At 41.8% G+C, this 26317-nt stretch overlaps 1 protein-coding gene across 2 annotated transcripts in view; it reads left to right on the top strand.

The window, feature by feature from the left end:
* Positions 1-26317, top strand: part of RALYL (RALY RNA binding protein like) — a 711743-nt gene that overhangs the window by 646697 nt on the left and 38729 nt on the right. For both annotated transcript variants that reach the window (XM_040433240.1, XM_040433241.1), the window contains one exon: positions 16278-16435. In XM_040433240.1, coding sequence (XP_040289174.1) covers positions 16278-16435 — 158 coding nt within the window. The remainder of the gene's footprint in view (positions 1-16277; positions 16436-26317) is intronic.

Genomic DNA, 26317 nt, shown 5'->3' with positions numbered 1-26317 from the left:
ATATAAAATGTAAAAACCATAAATAAGAGTCCACATTACAAGGTGAATTACATAGATGAGGGACCAATGTAAAAGGCTAGCTATAAAGCTCTATATACCAGAGCAGATAAACACCATAGTGACACATTAGTACACCATAGTTCACAAGAAAAAAAAAAAATTGTTGGTAAAGTAATATAAGACTAAATTATGAACCATGTACAAACCCAAAGTATCCCTGCCATACCAGTGTCTCTCACTTATCCCATGCGTTTCACCAGATGGCTTCATCAGGGTAAGTGAGGGACAGTGAAATGGTTGTCTATATATACTTCCACAAATTGCAAAGTCTGTGAATCACCTGAACGGGTCAATCACGTCATAATCATGCACTTTGTGTCTATATATGTCCTTCTTGTATCATAATTTCACATAAGTATGTATTTTATTGAATGATAATTATGTATTTAAGAGGGTTTAGCTTCTCAAGGTTATGAGATAGGAATTGTTGGGTAACTGTGTAGATGGAGGTCAATAGCAAGGTCACAACGTTCCTATATTTAGTTGGGCTGTATAGAACCCTAATTATATGTGGGAGTTTGAGTCTGTATATCCTTTTGGTTTTACCATGGCATGATTAAGCAGAGCCGGCTTTTATAGTTATACACCACTAACTCACTTGTTATGGTGATCACGTGGTGTTCTCACATGGTGTGCTGGCGCGGGATTAGTGTTTTATGGCAGCTATGGGTTCTCTACCCATTTTGAGCATGCGCCGGTAACCATCTTTTTTTGGTGTGGACCTATTGATATTCGTATTGGCTATTTGCAAAGTGCTGGGCATTTTAGTCTTACAATTTGGGGGACTTGCATGCTCCGGTGAACGCGTGCTTGATCCCGTGATACGCTGGTGCAATGTAAGTGATCCATTCAGGTTGTGGAGATTCCAGTTTTGTTTGGGCATGCGCACAACACATATGGTATCCCATTAGGCCGACTCATAGGCATCAGCAATATTTTGAAATTATCGCGATACATAGTGTAACGTTTTCCCGCACAGCAAATAGAAGTATAGGTCTGGCGGTCAAGTGATGCGACCGGGTGAATTAGATGACGAGATATGATTTGGTGCCTTACGATCATGGCGTCCTATGCATCATGCTGCGCTTGGCACCCAGGTGACCCGTTCAGGTGATTTACAGACTGTGGAATTTGTGAAGTTATATAAAGACAACCATTTCACTGTCCCTCACTTCCCCTGATGAAGCCATATGGCGAAACGCGAGGAGAGACACTGCTATGGCAGGGATACTTTGGGTTTGTACATAGTTCATAATTTAGTCTTACTGTTCGATTTAGGTCTATATTACTTTACCAACAAAATCATTTTTTTCTTGTGAACTATGGTGTACTAATGTGTCACTATGGTGTTTATCTGCTCTGGTATATAGAGCTTTATAGCTAGCCTTTTACAATGGTCCCTCATCTGTGTAATTCACCTTGACATGTGGACTTTTATTTATGGTTTTTAACTTTAATATTCAATATGATTATGAAATAAAATAAAGGATTTGATATTTTATGATTGTTTGAACTCAAAATGGTCTGAGTACACATGTGTTCATTGTAGGAGTAATCATTTATTGAAAGGGAAAACTAAAATTTTGCATTGACATAAGTATTCACACCGTTTACTCTGGACTTAGTTTACGCATATTTGGCACTGATTGCAGCCTCCAGCCTTCTTGGGAATGATGCCACAAGGATTGCACGCCTGCATTTGGGGATTTTCGGCCATTCTTCTCGGCAGATCCTCTCAAGCTCTGTCAAGTTAGATGGGGACCATAAGTGGACAGCCATTTTCAGGTCTCTCCAGAGATAATTGGGCTGAAGTCAGGGCTCTGGCTGGGCCACTCAAGACACTTTAGTGTTTTATTTCAGCACCACAACATAACAAAATGTGAAAAAGGGGAAAGGGTCTGAAGACTTTCGGAATGCATTGTGTGCATTCCATGGAGTATTGGCCCTGCCTTGTTACAATTGCACTGTCTGACCAGAATCTATCTGAATAGTATTTCTGGCTCCCAAGATGGAAATCCAGTTCTGCACATTAAGCTTCAAAAATAGCAAATTTAGCAAAACGCTCAAGTGAAATTGATATACATATCAATATCTCCTGCTTCTACTTGATGACACGACATTGAAAATGTGATTGCAATAGAGTACTATGCAAGAATATAAATCCCTTTACTCCTACTCTATTGTATTTGAGTAACAAGCCAAATCAAAATTAAAGTTACTCTAGAAATGTAATGGGTCTTTTTCAAAACGTTGTCAAATTCTAGTCAACAATTTGTGAGATGGTGATTTCTGAAGACTGCAGGAAATACTTTGTCACACATGGTGAAAATGCATTTTTTCAAATCAGCTTTGGTATATAGATATTTTCATCATCCATTGTCCATCTTGCGTGGTAGAGCTGTCGCTTTAGTTTAAAGGGTTGCGCAATCTCTTTTTGCGAGAGGGATCTTCCAACTGAGAACTGATCACAACAGCCCAGATTTACTAATCTTATAAATGGCGTTGACCGGCTATCTAGACCTCCAACAGATTTAACACGGTGGCTATAGTTGGATGATAAATCTGACGCAGGGATAAACACTTTTCTCTGACTCTGTACCATTGTTGGTTGACCTACTTTGAGGCAGATTTTTGTGCCAGAATTGAGGCACAATTTTAGCACAAAATGGTGCATATTAGGCCCTGTCCCTTTCATGTGAAGCTCTCCCTGTATCTGCTAAGCTCCCTTGTTGAGCATGTTGGAAAAAACTGTAAAAACCCTAGCTTCCCCAATTGGCTCCTCTTTTTAGACAGATTTGTGGTGCAGACACATTAGGGCCAAGGTATTCTGCTGCTGGGAGCAGTGTATTACATGTGCATGCATTATGACTTTTTTCACTGCGGTCAATAGATGACTGCTATATGCAATATAGTTACAGATTTGAGGTTCTTAGCGCACCTCACTCAGATGGGTCCCTACACCAAACAGTGTACTCCAGCGCTGCAAGACACCAGTGCTAACCACTGAGCCACCCTGCTGCCTGGATCAGTATTGCCAATTGCATCCATATACACTCACCTAAAGAATTATTAGGAACACCATACTAATACGGTGTTGGACCCCCTTTTGCCTTCAGAACTGCCTTAATTCTACGTGGCATTGATTCAACAAGGTGCTGATAGCATTCTTTAGAAATGTTGGCCCATATTGATAGGATAGCATCTTGCAGTTGATGGAGATTTGAGGGATGCACATCCAGGCCACGAAGCTCCCGTTCCACCACATCCCAAAGATGCTCTATTGGGTTGAGATCTGGTGACTGTGGGGGCCATTTTAGTACAGTGAACTCATTGTCATGTTCAAGAAACCAATTTGAAATGATTCGAGCTTTGTGACATGGTGCATTATCCTGCTGGAAGTAGCCATCAGAGGATGGATACATGTTCTCATTCTGTTTACGCCAAATTCGAACTCTACTATTTGAATGTCTCAACAGAAATCGAGACTCATCAGACCAGGCAACATTTTTCCAGTCTTCAACAGTCCAATTTTGGTGAGCTCGTGCAAATTGTAGCCTCTTTTTCCTATTTGTAGTGGAGATGAGTGGTACCCGGTGGGGTCTTCTGCTGTTGTAGCCCATCCGCCTGAAGGTTGTGCATGTTGTGGCTTCACAAATGCTTTGCTGCATACCTCGGTTGTAACGAGTGGTTATTTCAGTCAACGTTGCTCTTCTATCAGCTTGAATCAGTCTGCCCATTCTCCTCTGACCTCTAGCATCCACAAGGCATTTTTGCCCACAGGACTGCCGCATACTGGATGTTTTTCCCTTTTCACACCATTCTTTGTAAACCCTAGAAATGGTTGTGTGTGAAAATCCAAGTAACTGAGCAGATTGTGAAATACTCAGACCGGCCCGTCTGGCACCAACAACCATGCCACGCTCAAAATTGCTTAAATCACCTTTCTTTCCCATTCTGACATTCAGTTTGGAGTTCAGGAGATTGTCTTGACCAGGACCACCCCCCTAAATGCATTGAAGCAACTGCCATGTGATTGGTTGACTAGATAATTGCATTAATGAGAAATAGAACAGGTGTTCCTAATAATTCTTTAGGTGAGTGTAAGTGTCAAGTAATACACAACAAATTCCAACTCTTCTTATCAGCATTTTGACCCTCCCTTAGCATCAGTGTAGTATGTGAATAACGTTCCAGAACAGTATGAATGGCTCTGCCGCCATCGATTGACTAAGTGGCCATTAAGGGTCCATTCACACGTCCGTGTGTGTTTTGAGGATCCACGGATCCGCAAAACACAGACATCGGCAATGTGCGTTTGTGCGTTCTGCATTTTGCGGACTGCACATGACCGGCACTTAATAGAAAATGCCTATTCTTGACCACAATTGCGGACAAGAATAGGACATGTTCTATTTTTTTCGGGATCGGAATTGCGAACGTGTGAATAAAGCCTTACTGTGTGTCCAGAGGACCACAAAGGAGAGACTGTCAGGGGACCCAGGAAGTATTGGCACAGCAGAGGATCAGTGAGGTTAACAGGTGCAGTAGGGGATCAATGAGATGAATTGATGCAGCAGTGGATCACTGAGGTGAACATTTCATCTTTTAATATTTTTTATCTAATTCTAAGCCGTTTGTAAAATAATTTGTATCCTCTGGACAACACCCATGTATCCTCTGGACAACGCCTTAAAACGGGACATCAAAGTGAAAAGTATTATTATGCAATGAGTAGGTAATTTTTAATTGAGCCGCATTGCAATGTACATGTAATAAAAATATTATAAGATTTTTTAATGTAATTACATTTTCCCTCTGGTAGCGCCCCTTGCTGTTTCTTCTTCAGGTCCACCTTCTCCTGCATTTAGTGGTGGATTGACATGCTCAGTCGCTTCTCTGCTCTGTTGCTTCCCTCAGTGCTGGAGTAGTGATCTTAAAGTGAAGCAGGTAAAGCAGCCTAGACACCTTTCATTCATTCTTCTCTACTTCTAAATTCATAAAAATATATTGCTAAATCTCTCTCTGTAGACAGTGGAGAAGGAAATTGTGATTGGATTACATACCATATGTATATCTGGGGCTACATGTGTGGAACTATTTTCTATGCAGGGGAGGAAAGGGTTAACAACAGCTGAATTCAATAAATCCTGGAAGATGCAGTTGCTTGATTGTCTCAAGTGGGTAAAGTTTTTTTTTGTGGGATAACCCCTTTAACCCATAGGAAACTGGGACAGAAATCCTAGCGTCGTACAGCTACGGCGCTCTGATCGGGCGGGCACAGGAGCTGTGCCCGCCCGATCATTTTCAGGGGTCCGGCAGTCACAGATAGCCAGACCCCTGCTGTATGCACCGACATCGGTGAAACCACCATTACCCCTTGCACTGCCATGGTCAGCGCTTACCACGGCACGTGCAGTATCCTGCCGGGTGTGGGGTGTCCATCGGGTCCCCGCGCTGCTGTGACGGGGACCCGATAGCAGGGCATCGTGGCTGCCTTCCGTGAGAGCCTGTGAGATCCAGCCCCCTGGAAGCACAAGCAGGAAGCTGTAAGTGTAATACACTTAAAGCCAATGCATTACAATACATAAGTATTGTAATGCATTGTACAGGGGATAAGCCCCCAAAAGTTGAAGTCCCAGAGTGGGACAAAAAATGGGGGTAAAAAAGAAGTTTAAAAAAAATTTTTACTAAAAAATTTAAAGTTTAAAATAAAAAAGCGTCCTTTTCCCAAAATAAAGTAGAAAAAAAACATTGTAAAAAATACAGAAAAAAAGAAAAGTAGACATATTAGGTATCGCCACGTCCGTATTAACCGTCTCTATAAAAATATCACATGACTCACCCTGTCAGGTAAACTCCGTAAATAAAAATAGTAAAAACAGTGTAAAAAAAGCCATTTTCTGGTCACCTTGCCTCACAAAAAGTGTAATACCAAGTGATCAAAAAGTCTTATGTACCCCAAAATGTTACCAAACTGTCATCTCATCCCACAAAAAATGATCCCCTACCTCAGACAGTCGCCCAAAAAATAAAAAAAATAGAGCTCTCAGAAAATGGCAACACAAAAACTAGATTTGTTTCTGTTAAAAAATTATTTCACTGTGTAAAACTTAACAAAAATAAAAATGATAGACATATTAGATATTGTCGCATCCGTAGCATCCTGCTCTATAAAAAGATCACATTATATTCCCCCTCAGGTGAATGCTGTAAAAAAAAAAAAATCTATTTTTTTTCACCTTGCCTCACAAAAAGTTTAATACTAAGCGATAAAAAAGTCTTATGTACCCCAATATGGTACCAATAAAACCATCACCCCATCCCACAAAAAATAAGCCCCCACATGAGACAATCACTTAAAAAATAAAAACCAATGGCACCCATAAACCTATCCATCAAAATCTGCGCTGCAAAAGCCATATGGCGTTCCTTCCGTTCTAAATCCTGCCATGTGCCCCCACAGCAGTTTACCACCACATGTGGGGTGTTGCCGTATTCAGGAGAAAATGGGTAACAAATTATGGGGTGTTTTTTCTCCTGTTACCCCTTGTGAAAATAAAAAATTTGGGTCTAAAGCAACATTTTATTGGAAGAAACGAAAAACTTTTCATTTTTACAGCCAAGTGTTTCCAAATTCCGTAAAATGCTTAGGGGGAAATATATTCTTTAATGCGTGTAGTTTCCAAAATAGGGTCACTTTTTGAGGTTTTCCATTGTAGGGGTACATCAGGGTCTCTTAGAATTCAAAATGGTGCTTAAAAACCATTCTAGCTAAATCTGCCTCCAAAATCCATATGGCGCTCTTTTCCTTCTGACTACTGCCACGTACCCATAGAGCAGTTTACCGTCACATATTGGGTATTTCTGTAAACTGCAGAATCAGAGTAATATATATTGAGGCTTATTTTGCTGTTAATCCTTGCTGTGTTGGAAGAAAAAATTGATTAGCATAAAAAAATCTACCAAAAAAGTGAAATTTGAAATTTCACCTCCATTTTCCTTTAATTCTTGTGGAACACCTCAAGGGTTGACAAAGTTTCTAACAGCAGTTTAGAATAATTTGAGAGGTGTAGTTTCTAAAATAAGGTCATTTATGGGTGGTTTCTGTCATGGTTTGAATCTCTCTGTGACAATGGCCACACCCATCTGCCTCCCAGCAAAGCTCTTGAACTAATCCCTGCTTACCTCATTTGCATAGCCAATCAGAGGGGGTTTTACAATTTACCAATTGAAAGAGGTGTTCCAACTGTCAATATAAATATATGTGGGGCATTCAATAAAGAATTCTGTCAGTTTGTACTCATATACAGCCTGACTGGTGTTAGTTCTGTGAGAATTAAAATGACACGAGCGGTCGTTTGAGGCCGGATCATCAATGGCGGAACCAGCAGATATTGTGGTCACATCAGGGAGTGCCGTGAGAGCAGAATAGAGTGAGCAGGGGCTCGTTACATTGGTGGCAGTGGTGGGATTGGCTCTCCAGTTACTGGGACACTCCAAATCACAACTAGGAATGACCAGCTATGCAGCTTGCAGGAGAGACACGCTGAAAGATTTACTTGCGAGTCGAGGAGGGATCGCTGGGACAAAGAACAAGGCCACCTTGATCAGTGAGTTAGCTGAGATGGATCAGAGGGATGGTGATGCTGGACCTCAGTCCGTGGAAGACTTGTTTCAGCAACGAGTTAGAGAGTGGTTGGCATTATATGGTGCCAACTCATCCAAGACCGCCATACAGAATGCCATCAGAGACATCCAGCTGCAGGATAAGTGGCAAGAGAGAGAACTAGAGCGACAAGAGAGAGAATTGGAGCGATCAGAGACAACACCTAGAAATACAGCACCTGTCTGTAAGTTGCCCTTTCGCACATTCAAATTATTTAAGGAAGGAGAGGAGGAAATAGAAGAGTTCCTCCAGGCGAGTAACCTAACTGGCAAATCTGCAGATGCGTATCGGGCCATGGAGGATGAGGACGCCATGGATTATGACCGGGTAAAAGAAGCCCTGCTAGCCCGATTTGCCATTACCCCTGAAGCCAGCCGGATTAAGTTTCGAGAATCCCGGAAACAAGGCAACCTAACCTATGTGGAGTGGGCACATCGTCTGCAGCGGAACCTCAAGGGCTGGTTCCAGGGAAGCCATGCTCATACCATAGAGGACATCACCCAGCTAGTTCTCTTAGAGCAGTTCTTTGACCACACCCCTCCGATAGTACGGGATTGGGTGCGAGATAAGCGGCCACAGACTATGGCAAGCGGCGACTTTGGCCGATGAATATCTGGACTCTCGGAGATCCATTGGAGGCCAGCGCCATCCGCTACCGCGGCCCAGTGTACCGACCTCGAGCCCAACTCCAGTATCTCAGTGGGCTGCCTCTAGACCCTTAGCCCGATCAAAACCTTCTACCGGGCCTAAGTGCTATACATGTAATCAGACGGGTCATCTGCAGCGTTATTGCCCTAACCGATCCCCGAGGTACCAAGAGACTGCCCAGTCATCCAGGTCGGCGACTTATTGCCTTCAGAACGAGGCCAACCCTCTAGATGTTCAGGAACAGTTTGGTGAGCTGTTCGAGGCTGATCCCGTCCAGGCCGCAGCTGAAGATAATCGGCAGCACCATCGTCAGGCGGTATGGGTTAATGGGCAGCTGGCCCAGGGACTTCGTGATTCGGGGCTACGATTACCCTTATTCAGCCTCACATGGTTCCTCAGTCGGCCCGAACCGGACAGATTGTGGCAGTTAGGGTAGCAGGGGTCAAGGTGCTGCGTTTATCCCCAGCCAGAGTTCACCTGGATTGGGGCTCAGGGAAGCGACAAGTGCGAGTAGGGATACTCCGTGAGTTACCCGCGGAAGTACTTTTGGGGAACGACTTGGGGCATTTGACTTCTTCATTTGCACCAGAGACCGCCATTGCCGTGACCAACCGACAACAAAGCCATCTACAAGGAAACTCCACTCCTATGGGGACCCAGGTAAGACCAAATCCTCCCACGTTACCCCGACTTGACAACCCCATGTCCTGGGATTCTCCTTCTGACGTTAGGCAAGAAACCCGGAGAGACCCTACTTTAGCGTGCTATCGGGACAGGGCAGGCAAGGATCCAGAGGGGTTAAGGGAAGACAGAATAGAGTGGGAGGGAGGGCTTCTTTATCGTTACACTGAAGAGCGAGGGCCCCCACAAACAGCTAGTCGTACCCCAGAAGTACAGACAGGAGCTATTGAGGCTGGCACACAATATCCCCTTGGTCGGACATTTAGGGATAGCTAAGACCCGGAGTCGGTTGTCTCGTGCTTTCTTCTGGCCTAGGTTACATGCAGAGGTACGAGAATATTGCCGGACCTGTGAGACCTGCCAGAGGGTAGGAAAGGCGGGGGATCATCCAAAAGCCTCTCTGCACCCCATGCCTATAATTAGGGAACCTTTTAGCCGGATAGCAGTAGACATTATTGGCCTACTTTCCCGCCCTAGTGCCACTGGGAAGAAGTATATTCTTACAGTGGTGGATTATGCCACCCGCTACCCGGAAGCCATTCCCCTATCCAATATCCAGGCTGACACGGTAGCTGATGCCTTACTGCGGGTGTTCACTAGGGTAGGATTTCCCCAGGAGATATTGTCTGATCAAGGAAATCAGTTCAACTCCGAGTTGACCCTCCAGAGCGCACCCTACCACCCCCAAACGAACGGGCTGTGCAAGAGATTTAACGGGACACTAGGCAGTGCACAAGGTGGAGACCCTCGGGCAGAAGCCCCTGAGACAATCAGCCTATAGGATTCCCGGAGCTGTGCAAGAAGGGATGAGAGCAGAGATTAGGGAGATGCTTGAGTTAGGGGTGATCGAACCATCAGAAAGCCCCTGGGCTTCCCCTGTAGTATTAGTCTCAAAACGGGATGGCACGACCCGATTTTGTGTGGACTATAGGCGACTGAATGACTGTACTGTGACAGACGCCTACCCCATGCCCCGAGTGGACGAATTGTTGGACAAAATAGCTCAGGGACATTATCTGACGACTATTGACCTGTGTAAGGGCTACTGACAGATTCCCCTGGAGGCGGACGCCATTCCAAAGTCGGCCTTCATCACCCGTTTGGCCTTTACCAGTTCCGGGTAATGCCATTCGGGATGAAAAATGCTCTGGCTACCTTCCAACGAATAATAGATCAACTCCTCAGTGGTCTGCAGGATTTTGCATGCGCATATCTTGATGACATCGCAATCTATAGCCAGACATGGGAGGAGCATCTCAGACACCTGGGCATAGTGCTAGACAGAATCAGAGTTGCAGGCCTGACCCTGAAGCCAGACAAGTGTAATATGGGGATATCTGAGGTACAATATCTGGGACATAGAGTGGGATGTGGGAAGCAGTGGCCGGAGCCTGCAAAAATCTAGGCCATCCTAAACTGTCCGGTTCCCAGAACCAAGACCCAGGTACTTGCATTTTTAGGGACAGCCGGGTACTACAGAAAGTTTGTACCACACTATAGTGACATAGCCAAACCACTGACGGACCTGACCAAAAAGAATCTCCCTAGACAGGTCCTGGGGTCCCCGGAGTGCGAAACAGCATTTCAACAGTTAAAAACCACCCTAACACAAGCTCCCATACTGGCAGCACCCGATCCTAGCAAACGCTTTGTCGTACATATAGACGCCTCTATGTTCGGACTGGGAGCCGTACTAAGTCAAGTTGGCGACGACGGAAAGGAGCACCCGGTGGCGTATCTCAGCCGCAAGTTGTTACCCAGTGAAGTTAGATATGCTGCCGTGGAAAAAGAATGTTTGGCTTTAGTCTGGGCTTTAAAGAAATTGCAGCCCTACGTGTATGGACGCTCTTTTACCGTCATGACGGACCACAATCCCTTGATATGGCTAAACCGGGTGGCGGGAGAGAATGGGCGATTACTAAGGTGGAGCCTGGCTTTGCAACCCTACAATTTCACCATACAATATCGGCCAGGGCCTCAAAACAGGAATGCGGATGGATTATCCCGGCAGACGGACCTGGAATCTTAAGACTGTTGGACTGTTTCCCGGGGGAAGGGTAATGTCATGGTTTGAATCTCTCTGTGACAATGGCCACACCCATCTGCCTCCCAACCAAGCTCTTGAACTAATCCCTGCTTACCTCATTGGCATAGCCAATCAGAGGGGGTTTTACAATTTACCAATTGAAAGAGGTGTACCAACTGTCAATATAAATATATGTGGGGCATTCAATAAAGAATTTTGTCAGTTTGAACTCACATACAGCCTGACTGGTGTTAGTTCTGTGAGAATTAAAACGACACGAGTGGTCGTTTGAGGCCGGATCATCAACAGCGGAACCAGCAGATATTGTGGTCACATCAGGGAGTGCCATGAGAGCAGAATAGAGCGAGCAGGGGCTCGTTACAGTTTCCATTATGTAAACCTCTCAAAATCACTTTATAACTGAATTGGTGCTTAAAAAAATGGTTTTTGAAATTTTGTTGAAAATTTGAAAAATAGCTTCTAAACTTCTAACGTCCTAAATAAATAAAATGACATTTACAAAATTATGCCAACATAAAGCAGACATATGGGGAATGTTGATTGATAACCATTTTATGAGGTATTACTATATGTCTTAAAAGTAGAGAAATTCAAATTTAGAAAATTGTGAATTTTTCCAAATTTTTTGTAAATTTTGGATTATTTTATAAATAAAGGTGAAATATATTGACTCAAATTTACCACTGTCATGAAGTACAATGTGTCACGAGAAAACAGTCTCAGAATGGCTTGGATAAGTAAAAGCGTTCCAAAATTATTACCAATCTAATACCCCTAATATCACCCCGTAATTGTATTTCAGTATTAGGCCTATTTAAAGGGTATTTCCAGCTTCACCACCTATTTTTATTAGGCTATGGAATGTGTGCAACCTAAAATAAAAAATCCTCTCACCTGTTCCTGCCACTCAGTTCCATTGCAGAGGATCCATTCAGCTATGCTATTGGTTCCAGGCATGTAAACCTCAAATGCTCCTCTACAGCCATTCACTGGCCTCAGTGGGCACATGTCCCCAAGTGAAATGTGACTGCCAGATCATGTGCCAATTAGGGACACACAACTCTGAGGCCAGTGAATGGCTGAAGCTGTGCATGTGATCCCATCCAGGAGTTTGTACCATGCGGACTGGTCTCATCGCTGAATAGATCTACTTTGGTGGCACAGCAGGGAGCAGATGAGTGGATGTCTTATTTTAGGTGGACCTTATTCTAGGCCCTAATTTTTTAAAAAAATGTGGTAATGCTGGAAAATCCCTTTAACCCCTTAAACCCCATGCACCTGACATGTTAAATGGAAGGAGGGGTTTTAAATATGGAGGGTCTCCGATGTTTCAAACAGTAGAGGCTTAATGTCTGCGACTTGCTTAATGTTGGATGCATGTATTTAACCCTTTCGATTATGTGGTCAAACATGACCACGACATATAAATGCAGAAAAACCGGAAGTGCACACTTGTGGGTCAGAAAAGGTAACCCTATGCAGTGGTCGGGGAGACATTCCTTCACTCTGATGCCCTGTGTCTCTGTGAAGATACCTAGTATATCAGAGCTTAAGTTCCACCTGCAGGCCACCATAGGAACTACATAGGTGTAGTTCTATTGAACTACAGCGTGAGGTAAAAACAGAATATCACATATTCTAGCCTCCAGTGGGAGGGGGGCTAAGAAAAAGTAAAAGAAAAAAAGTTTTAAAAGTTTTTTAAAAAATATATAAAAAATGACAAATATAAACATTTTAATCAGCCCCCAGTCCGCAGAATTAGAATAAAAATTAACAATAAAAAAACATAAAGATCATGGGTATCGCCATGTTCCAAAATGCCTAAACTACCAAAATACAAAAATATTATCCCATACAGTGAATTACGAAACGTAAATAAAAATCATAATGGTCGATTTGTCATTTTGCCATTGCTCCACTTACCCCAAAAATTAATAAAATATGATCCAAAAAGTCACACGCACTCCAAAATGGTATCAATTAAAATTGCAGATCGCCCTGTAAAGAAATGAACTACCACACAGCTCCGTAGACATAACTATAAAAAAAAAGTTATGGGGGTCAGAATATGGCAATGAAAAGAAAAAATAATTAATTTATTTTCAGTATTATAACACAAAAACTATATAAATGTGGTATTGTTGTAATTGTAGTCACCCAGAGAATGAACGATAGAGGTCAGTTTTACCGCAAATGGAATGAGCCAAAACTCATAAAACAGTGACAGAATTGCATTTTTTTTTTCCAATGCCACCCAATTTGAAATTTTTTCCGACTACATTGTTATGCAATAGCAAATGGTGCTATTAGAAAGTACAGCTTATTCCACAAAAGACAAGCCCTCATACGACTATATGAACAGAAAAATAAAGAAATTATGGCTCTGGAAAGAAAGGGAAGAAAAATAAAAATGGAAATATAAAAATTCCTTCAGGACTCAAGGGGTTAAAGTAGCTTTTTATGCATATTTTTGTGTAGTCTAAAGTAGGGTTGCCTTTAATCCAGTCTTTTTGATCATTTAGCTAATTCTATGAGTGTATATTGATAATCGTTTATCTGAAAACTCTCCCTGAGGTCCTCACCATAACCATGAAAGTTTCTAAGTAGATCCACTGACATAGTCAAGAGAGGCAACAGATTAGTAAAACTGCATTTATTTAAGGGCTTCCATCTTTCTCAGCACTTTAGGTTTTATTTATTCATTACTTCAGAAGACATTTGCATGAACGTAGATTAGAAGTAATATCTCTAAGGAACCGTCTTTTTTCCTGCATGTGATTAATAGCCAGCGATAAAGACAAAGTGAATTAGGTTGACTTCCCTACCCTAGTGATAACAGATGAATCTGATTTAATATGTCAGCCATATGTTTTCAAACTGAAGTACAGTGGAGCTCCCTGTGCACATATCTCCCTATGCGATCACTAGAAGAGCATATGGTAAGAGGAGAACCCTTCAGAGCTGTCATATGTCAGTCAAAACGCAGTGCAGTACATTGTGTGGGTGCATGCAGTTTTCTTCCTAAACACCAGAACTTTTACCTGGAGACTGACGTACTTTAAAATCTTCTATTCTAAGATGAGACACTTTATATAAGTCCTGGGTGATGAGCGGCTTTGCTTGTATCACACTGGCATTTAGTGTTGAGCGCGAATATTCGAATCGCAAATTTTAATCGTGAATATCGCCACTTCGAGAATTCGCAAATATTTAGACTATAGTGCTATATATTCGTATTCGCGAATAGTGTTGAACATTCTAATCGCAAATTTATCGCGAATATTTTACATTTTACATTTTCGCAATCAAGTAAACAATGACTGGAGATCACGAATTCTCGAATTTGTGAATTTATGGCGAATATTCATCCAAAAATGTGCGAAATATCGCGAATTCGAATATTGCCTATGCCGCTCATCACTACTGGCATTGAGTAGATGTAACAGAGTTAACCTCAAGAGGGTAAGGCAAATAAATACTCAAACCTGATGAAACGCTCTAGTTATGACAAGTTAAAACTGTACGGCACAATGCAAACACAAACCAATCCAACTACTGGTACAGAAACATGAAACATATTTTTCTGCTGCAGATTAAGGGGGCGTTCATACCACTGTATGTGACTCTCAAGTTTCGCAGTCGGCAAATTGTTGATCTGGGCAAAATGGACAAGAATAGGACATGTTCTATCTTTTGCATCTCGTCCACACAGATGCGAACAGCGCATGGATCCGTATGCTGTCCGCATTTTTTGTGGTCTCCTAAAGAAATAAATAGGTCCCGCATGTGAGTCGCAAAATAAGATGGGACATGAACCGGAAATACTGTCATGTGAATGCATCCTGAAATGTAATCAGACCTCCGCGGAGGCAGCAAATATCGCGAGACCTGCTTCATCTTGTGTCTATGATGACATGACACTTCGGTTATGCGCATAAATTACAGTGTCAAACTCCGAAGCTGAACTCGGCTTTGTGCCTCATTTTAACACTGCAATTTATGTACATTACCAAAGTGTCATGTCATGGATGCAAGAGGAAGCAGGTCTCGCAATATTTGCTGCGATATCGCAAAGACTTGCGCGGAGCCCATACATTTTAAATTAGTACTGCGGCTATGACGTTCTCAAACTAATTGGGTTCGGATACAGCAGTCCAAACCCGATGCACTCAACACTAATCATGATAATGAAGAGACCATTCAGTTGAATGTTCACTTTTTAAAGTTCCCTGCACTGTGTGCAGCCAAAAAGTCGCTGTGCAGGGAAAAATCAGAGGATTCATGGCGGTCTGGCAGATGGATCCAGTGAGTGATGTTATATCTTATTGATATGCTGTCACTTATTATTGTGATAAACCTCCTTTAAAGGGGTTGTCTAGGCTTTTACTATTGATAATCTATCCTCAGGACAGGTCATCAATATCAGATTGGTGGGGTCCGACACCCCCGCCGATCAGCTGTTTGAGGAGATGGCGCGCGCAGTGCGAGCGTGCCGTCTCCCTTCTCTCTCTCTCTGTTCACTGCTGCTTTGCCATAAACAGCAGCATCCTTTCATACAGCTGATCGATGGGGGTGTCGGACCCCCGCTGATCTGATATTGATGACCTATCCTGATGATAGATCATCAATATTATTAGCCTGGAAAAAACCCTTTAACACTGACGAGAAGAAATAACAGATAAGCATCATCCAAAGCTAATCTTTTTTTTATTACAGCTGGTTATCTCTTATAAACCTCCATTCATAAAGCAGAGTCTATATCCATTTTATATGGTAATATTCGGACCTAGTGACGTCTCTGATGGGTTCTGAGACTAAAGCAGCATGTGACAAATTTTCATCAAATCATTCATTTTCTGCATAGTGGCCCATCAAAGGATTTCTCTGTCTAGAACAGAGGGGATCCTTTACACCACAGATATTTTTTTACATTAGAGGCAGCCAAAGCCTCTCTACCACATACTATAAATCAGAGGTGTGTGTTGGGCTTGGCTTCATTTTCGGGGTCATGTACATCTGTCTATTCAACCTTAATATATGGGAAGCTCTGTGTTTAATGACGTTCTGACATCCATGATTTTCTGTTATCTCTACTTTCAGTCTTCTATATTTAATATAATAATGTTTAAGGACATGTAAATCTGATACCTAATAATAAAATCTCATTACTTTAAGGTTGTTTGATTATGGGCATGGACGCGTTCCTCCTCCTCCTCGTGCCGTCATCCCCTTAAAACGGCCCCGTATTACAGTGCCAGTAACACGCAGAGGCAAAGGGATTTTCTCTTTAAAAGGAGGACCAAGATCCATCTCGAGTGGCTCCTCATCAAAATGTGAGTGCCCTTCATTACTGTGTGATGTGGTTATTAGGAATTCAGAAATAATATTGTGAAGAGAAAACTATAACTAAAATTGCAGCAAAAAAACATAGGAGAAAACAAGCGGAAGTCAAATTCACTGTTGCTGTCAACAGAATATCAGTATGTCACAAAAGTATTGTCTTGTTACTCTTTTCAGAAAATAGAGGTACTTAAAAGTAAATGTCCAAATTTTATCAGCATATCATTTTAGGAGCACATTTTCTGATTAATTTATTGATGTCTTTATAGTGCTCCTTCTTCTGTTACAGAGATCTTAAAAGGCATCTGTCAGCATATTTGTCAGCTGAATGCATCAATCCCATGTTCATATGTGCCCGTATTGCTGAGAAAAATAAAGTGTTAATATATGAGCCAAATGAGCCTCTAGGAGCAACAGGGGCGTTACTGTTAGACCTAGAGGCTCTGCACTTTCCGCAACTGCTGCACCCCCTGCAGACCTTTACACTGCCTGGCTCTGTCAATCAAAGTGTAGAGGGTGTGGCACTTGCAGAGAGAGCAGAGCCTATTTACAGTAGGTCACAAGCTTAGGGCAAGGACCTCAAAGGTATTGTTTTCCGAAATATTACCTGTACCACGAGCCACACAAGAAAGGCAGCGGGAGATTAGGGAGGGTAACAAGTGGCTCTTGGCCAACTTCTCTCTATCGTAGGAATGGGCTGCACCTCAATGGGGAAGGTGCAGCGGTTGTGGAGGAGAAAATGGCTAGAAGGTTGGAGAAGTGTTTAAACTAGGGTCTGGGGGGAGGGTAATTACATTATAGGAGGGGAAGATAGTGCAGATAGAGACCAAGGGCGAGGCAATAGAACTGGGGAAGGAATGGAAGGAGGGACTAGAACAGTTCAGAAGGAAAGGTGTAGGGTAAAAAATATACAAAAAACCCTCAATTGTATGTATTGTGGGGATTCACTCTGGTAGACAGGACAAGCGGACGCAGTATAGCGGCAAAAACCAGTTTGTAACTCAAAAACCTCAGTGTTTTATTCACACTTATAGCAATAAAACAGTACGACAGTCCATTTGCAGTTTTGGTGTTCGTTCACACCTAGACAGTTCATACAGCAAAAGAGTCACCTGTTATCCTAGGTGTTAGTTCACACCCGATCGGCAATGCTCAGGACAGAGCAGACCTCCCAAACTCAGGACTCCAGCCTAGCACATGGCTCAGATCCCAATCCAGTGATTGCAAGAGCTCCTCTGTCAGAGAGAGAGGTAATTACCACCAGCTGACACTGCTGGCTGTTTTTTTTATTTAGGCCAGTGAAGACCCAGCCTGGAACGTGGGGAGTAGTCGCCCACCCAGCACTTTGACTACTCCCAGTAAGAGCCGTCCTGGATCAGCTATTACAGCTATACTAAATAGCAAGGTGTCAAACAGCAACTGCTGCTGACACATGAAAACTGGCCAGGAACCTCGGTGACACATATCTTCCGTCAACGATGATCCCTTGCGCCTTCCTACAGTATACTAATGCCAGAAGCCTGACCAACAAAACTGGTGAACTGGAATTAGTGATGTGTGAGGAGGACTATGACATAGTGAGAATAACTGAGACATGGCTGGATGATAGCTATGACTAAGCAATTAACGTACATGGTTACAATCTGTTTGGAAAGAATCCTGTCTAAAACCCACACTCTGAGAAGATATACGTGAGGGACATGAACATGTGGAGTCACTGTGGGTAGAAATACATGGAGGCAAAAACAATTATAAAATACTAATCAGAGTTTATTATAAGCCACCGAATATACCAGAGTCCACAGAAAATATACTACTAAATGAAATAGGTAAGGCAGCAAATGATGAGGTCATTATTATGGGGGACTTCAACTACCCAGACATAGATTGGGAAAATAAAACCTGTAGAACCCATAAAGGAAACAGGTTGTTAATAACCAAAGACAATTACCTTTCCCAACTCGTTCAGAACCCAACTAGCGGGACGGCCACACTGGAGTTAGTATTAACCAAAAGACCTGACAGAACAACAGATGTGCAGGTTGGGGGACACCTGGGAAATAGTGACTAGGAAAATAATAACCTTCCAATTGTCATTCAAAATAGTATTTCTTCAGGGAAGAACAAAAATACCAAACTTAAAAAAAGCTAAATTTAGCCAACTAAGAAAGGCCATTGGCCTAAATAACTCGGACAAAGTCCTCAAAGATAAAAAATACAGCCACAAAATGGGATATTTTTAAAATCATCCTAAAATCTAATTGTGAGAGGTACATACCTTACGGGAATAAAAGGTTAAGGATTAGGAACAAAAAAAAAACAATGTGGATAAAAAGAATTGTAAAGAAAGCAATAAATGACTAAAAGAAAGCATTTAAATCACTAAAACAGGAGGGTAGCGAGAAAGCATTGGAAAACTATAAGGAATAAAATAGAATATGTAAAAGACAAATAAAAGCAGCCAAACTTGAGACAGAGAGATTCATTGCCAAAGAGAGTAAAACTAACCCTAAAATGTTCTTCAATTATATAAATGGTAAAAAGTATAAATCTGAAGGTGTCGGCCATTTACAGAGTAATGAGGGAGGAGTTGCAGACAGTGATGAGGGAGAAAGCAAAGCTATAAAATATTTTTTTCTTCGCTGTATTCACTGAAGAAAATGAACTGTCAGATAAAATGCAGAATGTAAAAGTGAATTCCCCATTGAAAGTGCCCTGTCTGACCCAGGAAGAAGTACAATGTGCCAATATTAAAAAAAGGGTCCAAAAACAGAGCCTAGAAACTCTAGGCCGGTAAGTTTAACATCTAAAACAGGTAACGTCATTGGTAAACTGTTTGAAGTTTTTTTTAAGAGATACTATCTTTGAGTACCTCAATGAAAATAAGCAAATAACGCCATATCGGCATGACTTCATGAGGGATCGGTCATGTCAAACTAATTTAATCAGTTTCTATGAGGAGGTAAGTTCTAGACTTGACCGCGGCGAATCAATGGATGTTATATATCTTGATTTCTTTAAAGCATTTTAAACCGTACCACATAAAAGGTTAGTATATAAAATGAGAATGCTTTACTGGGAGAAAATGTCTGTATGTGGGTAAGTAACTGGCTCAGTGATAGAAAACAGAGGGTGGGTATTAATGGTACACACTCAAATTGGGTCACTGTCACTAGTGGGGAACCTCAGGGGTCAGTATTGGGCCCTATTCTCTTCAATATATTTATTAATGATCTTGTAGAAGGCTTGCATAGTAAAATATCAATTTTTGCAGATGACACTAAACTGTGTAAGTTAATTAACACTGAAGAGGACAGTATACTACTACAGAGGGATCTGGATAGATTGGAGGCTTGGGCGGAAAAGTGACAAATCTAACAAAAGGACAAAGGGATTTTAGTGGACAGCAAACTAAGCTGTAGAAACCAGTGTCAGGCAGCTGCTGCCAAGGTCAATAAGATAATGGGTTGCATCAAAAGGGGCATAGATGCCCGTGATGAGAACATAGTCCTGCCACTTTACAATTCACTAGTCAGACCCCACATGGAGTATTGTGTACAGTTCTGAGCTCTTGCGAACAAGGCACACATCGCAGAGCTGGAAAGGGTTCAAAGGAGGGCAACTAACATAATAACTGGAATGGGGGGACTACAGTACCCTGAAAGATTATCAAAATTTGGGTTATTCAGTTTAGAAAAAAACGGGGAGATCTAATAACTATGTATAAATATATCAGGGGTCATAGAAACATAAAAACTGGGTCAGTACAGAAATCTCCCCCATCATCTATTTATTCCCAGGACTGTGACAAGGGGACATCCTCTGTGTCTGAAGGAAAGAAGGTTTGTACACAAACATAGAAGAGGATTCTTTACGGTAAGAGCAGTGAGACTATGGAACTCTCTGCCTGAGGAGGTGGTGATGGTGATTTCACTAAAAGAGTTCAAGAAGGGCCTGTATGTATTTCTGGAGTGTAATAATTTTACATGTTATAGTTACTAGAAAGGGGTCGTTGATCCAGAGAGTTATTTTTGGGTCATTGATCCAGGGAAGGAATTTTTGTGAGAAAAATTGGCGTCTACCTCACAGGGTTTTTCTTTATTTTTTTTGCCTTCCTCTCGGTCAACTTGCAGGATAACAGGATGAACTAGATAAACAGGTGTCTTTTTCAGCCTTATAAACTATGTTACTATGTTTTGGAGTAATGGCAACACCTTTGTTGCTCCTAGTCGCTCATTTGCATATATTAAAACATCATTTTTTCTTAGCAATGTGGACACATATGAACATGGGACCAACACAGATGTCTTCAGCTGCCAAGAGCACATGTAACAGGTCAGCCAGTGTCATAGATACAAGTCTGCTGACAGATGCCATTTTACAACTTGCATAGACATATATTAAACTTAAAGGGGGTTTTCCCACAAAGAACATTTTACAGGATAGGGGATGTGTTTGATCCATTGGGAACGCTATCACAAGAATTGAGTCCCCATGTGAATGGACTCTCATTGCTACATTCGCTTCTATGGGACTGATCTTACAACCGCTAATAAAAGAACCCTATTTAAAACAGTTAATACTGCCCATTGTAAAATACGAGTAGCATCAAATAATATATTAAATTTGTCAAATTATTCAAAGTAAGTACATTTATTATATTTACTGATGTGACCATAGCTGTGACTGTATGTGTCTCATGTGACAACTGTCTGATTGTGAGGGTAACTTTGTACTGTAACTGCCAATTACAGAAATACTTAGATTTTCCTAGTTGGGGAGTATACACAACATGTATGTCAAGGGACTAGCAAATAAAATGTTAAACTCTGCAATTAATAATCTCACTTATGCTGAAGCTCCGCCACATTGAAAGGCAGGAAAATCTGTAACAAAAATTGACATGAGGAGGATTTAAGTTTTCCTCAAATTCCACAACACACTGTACAATATCCTGTGAGATATTTCTTCCTATTGCTCTGCCTGCCTCCTGTCTGTAAGAGCTGACAGGGAGAAACCAATCAATCAAAAGCAGAAGGCAGGAGGTGAAGTAATTATAAAACTCCATAGACTCACACAAACTTTCTCTACTATCTGTAACTGCTGCATGCACATTCTCTAGTATAGTCACATATGATGCAGCTTTAGTCTGCCTTCCTTGTCTTCTGCTTCTGATAGCTTTCTCACTGTCAGCTCTTCCAATTGGGAGGCAGAGGGGAACACTGTGAGGCCCAGTCTTAAAGATTACACTGGACACTCTGCACACAGCACTAATAGATCTCACAGATGGCCAAGGTGAGACTGTAGGACTTTAAAACTCTGCAATTAAACATTATGTGGACTCTCCTGGTCACTTTGATAGGACACAAATTATATTTTAGCACTCTATGCATGGATGACATTAAGAGTAACAAGTAGGGCAATCTTGGTGAGGAAAGGAGGCAATCATGTACAGTGCATTTGGAAATTCTTCAGATCCTTTCACTTTTTTCACATTTTATTATTTATTATTGTTTCAGCCTTCTGCTAAACTAATAAAGAAGTCAAGTTTTTCTCCATCAATCTGCACTCAGTATACCACAATGAGAAAGTGACAACAGAACGTTAGAAATCTTCAATACTTTTTCTGAAAAAGAAAAACGAAACTCTTGCATTGACACAAGTATTCTTTACTCAGTACTTAGTTGAAGCATCTTTGAAAGTGGTTACAGCTTTCAGTTTTCTTGAGTATGATGCCACAAGGTTTTCACATGCTTTTTAAGGTTGGATGGGACATTTTCATTTCTATCCAGTTCAGTCTGGCTGGGCCACTCAAGGATATTCACAGAGTTGTTCCTAAGCCACTCCCATGTTGTCTTGGCTGTGTGCTTAGAGTCATTGTCTTGCTGGAAGGTGAACCTTTGGCCCAGTCTGAGGTCCAGAGTACTCTTGATTAGGTTTCCATTAAAAATATTTGTGAACTTTGCATCATTCAGCTTTTCTTTAAATCTGACCAGTCGCCCTGTCCCAGTTGCTGAAAACACCCCTGCAGCATGATGCTGCCACCGCCATGGTTTTCTGTAGGGATGGCATTGGGCAGGTGATGAGCAGCACCTGTTTTACTCCAGACAGGACTCTTAGAATTGAGTCCAAATAGTTTAATCCTGGTTTCATCAGACCAAAGAATCTTGTCTCTCACATTCGGAAAGGAGACTTGTTTCTTACAACTCTGCCATAAATCCCAGATTGGTGGAGTACTGCAGTGATGGTTGATCTTCTGGAAGTTTCACCCATCTGCAAACAGAATCTTTGGAGTTCAACCAGAGTGACCATTGGGTCATCTCTTTTACCAAGACCTTTCTTTCCTGAATACTTAGTAATTTCTCCCCAATCACAGCTTTTATGCTTTACCCTGTATGGCTACTTTCACACATGCATTTAAAGGATAACTGTCATATTTTCATCAGAAAATCTATTTTAGCATATGTTACTGCTGCAGCAGCATTATGCATAAAGCAATCTTTAGTTTCTCCACTTACGAGTGTTTTCCTTGAGTTTCCCCCTTAGTTACAGCTGTTTTGAATCCTACATTATGAGGATCTTCTCAAGATGGCTCCTCTGCCAGTTCTCTGAGGCCAAAACTGCATTCTGTCAGGTCACATACAAACTTGATGTAGCCAGCAGTTTCCTGCCAGCCAATCAGATTGGATTACTGAGAGACACGCCTCCTCACTCTGAAGCCTAATGCAGGCATGCAGTGGGAAGGACCGCCCCTCTGTCTTCCTAGCCGGAGACAGATGAGCCATAGCAACGGTCCTTAAAGGGAGCAGTGGAAAGGGACAAGAGACATTAATGAAGGCTGTTATTATAAGGTAATTACAGATCTTTCGGCAATCATTGACAGACTAACTCAGGTATACATGCCTAGCTCTAATAAATTAAATAAAAATATGACAGTTATCCTTTAAACTATCCAGTAGAGAAATAGCCTGCTGGATTTCACAGTATCCAGCATAGCCTGATACTGACGTTCATCGCCAGAGCCCATTGACTATAATAGGACCCGGTGGGGATCCATCCGATTTCTGGCATGAGATTCAACCAGACAAATACCAGTCCAAGCACCGTTTTTTTTCTCCACCCGAATCCCAGAAACAGGCTGGATCCCTACCAGGTCCTAATATAGTCATCTAAGTCTGAGTGCTTCTGCCCTATCTGGCTATGAACTCCAGCAGACTGTTCTTCTACTGGATAGTTTAAACGCATACGTGAAAGTATCAAGGTTGACTTTGTAAAGTAAATTGACCTTTAGAATGGCTAATGGAGTTCACCTCGTTGTCTGGGTGGTTTCAAATGACAGGTTCTAAGTACTTTATCGACCAGGAGAAAAGTAATACACAGACGTAATAATTATGGCACATAGTCGAGTCTGCAGACATCAGTAAAATTCTAGGAGGACAGACATTGTGACTCTAATACAGCCAAAATGACTTAAGACCATATTATTTTACAACTATTAAAGTTCTGTTGATGGTATACTAGGGTCTGGGAAATAAATCTATAAGAGATATAAATGCTCAGAACTGAATATGGATAATTTCACTTGCACAGAAGAACATATTATACACTGTATTTTCTTTTGATCTTTTAAATCATAGTTTGGTTCATTGAAACAAGTGCAGCAATATTTTATGTACGTGTAATAATAATCTGAAGCAAGACAGACAAGAGTAAGAGTTTACTTGGGCATCACTACTGCTGATGGGAAACCATGTGTGAAGACAAGTCCTTGTCCATCTAATCACTGAGCTTGAGAACTGATTATTAGCGAACTAGTGTCCTCCAATTGCTATTTCAATGCAAGGGAAAGGGAAATGCCCATAAAGGCCACCACAATTTTTTAGGGGATTTTCTATGTGATTGAAAGCCTCCTGTAGGCATACCATGAATGTGAAAATCAATAATTACATAATATATATTGGAGGCAGTCAGAACAACTAATCAATCATTAAGCACCTTGACGACGGTGGCAGCAGTGCAGACTGATATCTCAGTAATCCGAGACGACCTAAACAAAATGAGGCAACGTGTCAAAGAGTACGTAATTCTGACTATAGAGCTGCAAAATGAATCCAGTCAGATTAAAAAAAGGATAGAAACAGTAGAAAGTGATAATAAGGCACTAAAGGAAAAAATGGCGGATCTGGAGGACAGATCCCGGAGAGAAAATCTCAAATTAGTGGGCTTTCCGGAAGGAGCAGAAAAAGACGACCCCAGGGGCTTCATCCAAAAATGGCTGTTAAATAATGTAACAACTGCAGAGGCAGCTGTAACACTTATAGTGGAGAGAGCACACTGCATTCCAATAAGAAAACTTCCACCAGGGTCAGCACCAAGGCCATTATTAATTAAAATGACTTCCTCAAGAGATCGGGACTATATCCTTAGGTGGAAAAGAGAGATACAAATGGTGAAATACAACGATGCTAGTATAGAGATATACCCGGACTTTTCTAAAGTTACGCAAGATAAAAGAAGAGAATATAAGGATGCAAAAAAGAGATTGATACAAGCCCAACTAAAATATTCCATGATGTATCCCGCGAAACTACGGGTCATCTACAAAGAAACCGTTCAATTCTTCTCCAACCGAAGTGATGCAGCTGATTGGATGGACTCTAAGGGCATTAAATAATAGGCCTGTGGTGCATTGAGGGGGAGCTGGGGGGTCGACGGCGGGGGGGAGGGGGGGGGGATAGTCTATTGTTAGAGTCCTATGAGCCACAGTTTGCGACTCGTAGGTCAGAATGGGTGTGGGGCTTGGGGAGGTGGGAGGGGGTACTTTTTTCCGCGGGGAACTGTCGAGGTATCGAGGGTGCTCGTTTGGAGTGCCCCTGCCCTTCCGCCCAGTGCTGCCTTATAGTTAGGGGGGACCAATTAAAAAAATAAATAAATAAATGTCAAGAATATTGACATGGAATATCCGCAGTTTTGCGGATAAAATTAAGAGGTGCGTAGTGTTTGATTTGGTCTCTAGACATTTACCAGCAATAGTGGCCCTGCTAGAAACACACCTTACAGGTGAAAAGTGGCGGCTCTCGGCGGAAGGAGATGGGCCTCTCACGAATACCACTCTTGCTATTCCACATATTCTAGGGGAATTAGTGTTTATGTTCATAGACAGGTAGATTATGAACCAATAGAACAGCTAATTGATCAAGAGGGTTGGTACATTTTTCTTCAATGTTATTGGCAGGGGCAAAGGAGAATCATCGCTTTTATATATATTCCACCCCCTTTCACGACAATGGTACTATGTAGATTGATGGATTATATTTCAGCACGAGAGGAATGCCCGATGCTGGTGATGGGCGACTTCAACTCGGTCATGGACATTAAAAAAGATAGGATCTCTACTATAACCAATTATGAATTAAATCCTGGTTCAAGTACCTTGCTATTCAGAATGTGTAAAGAAATGGCTTTGGTTGACATATGGCGATCTCTTTATGGAAATAAGCAAGTATACTCATGCTTTAGTAAGACATACAGATCCATGTCGCGAGTTGATCTGGCCCTCGCCAGCCCCGGGCTTATGAATAGGGTTAAAAAAATGAATTATGAACGTCATGGTGTTTCCGACCACAGCCCGGTTATGGTAATATTGGATAGCCACACTAAACCAAACCAAAATAGGATTTTTGAACTTAATCCCCATTGGATGACATTAATAAGGGATTTGGATAAGATTAATGATGAAATAAAGCTCTTTTGGAGCGATAACGTTAACTCAACACACATCCATATGGTTTGGGACTCGCTTAAGGCATACCTTCGGGGTATATATTCACAACGAATCAGAAAACAGAAAAACGCCTTTGCTCAAACCCAAAAAG

The sequence above is a fragment of the Bufo bufo genome, chromosome 5 (genome assembly GCF_905171765.1).
Source record: "Bufo bufo chromosome 5, aBufBuf1.1, whole genome shotgun sequence".
NCBI lineage: Eukaryota > Metazoa > Chordata > Amphibia > Anura > Bufonidae > Bufo > Bufo bufo.
Note: the sequence above shows the minus strand (reverse complement) of the source record. Positions and strands in the feature narration are given on the sequence as shown.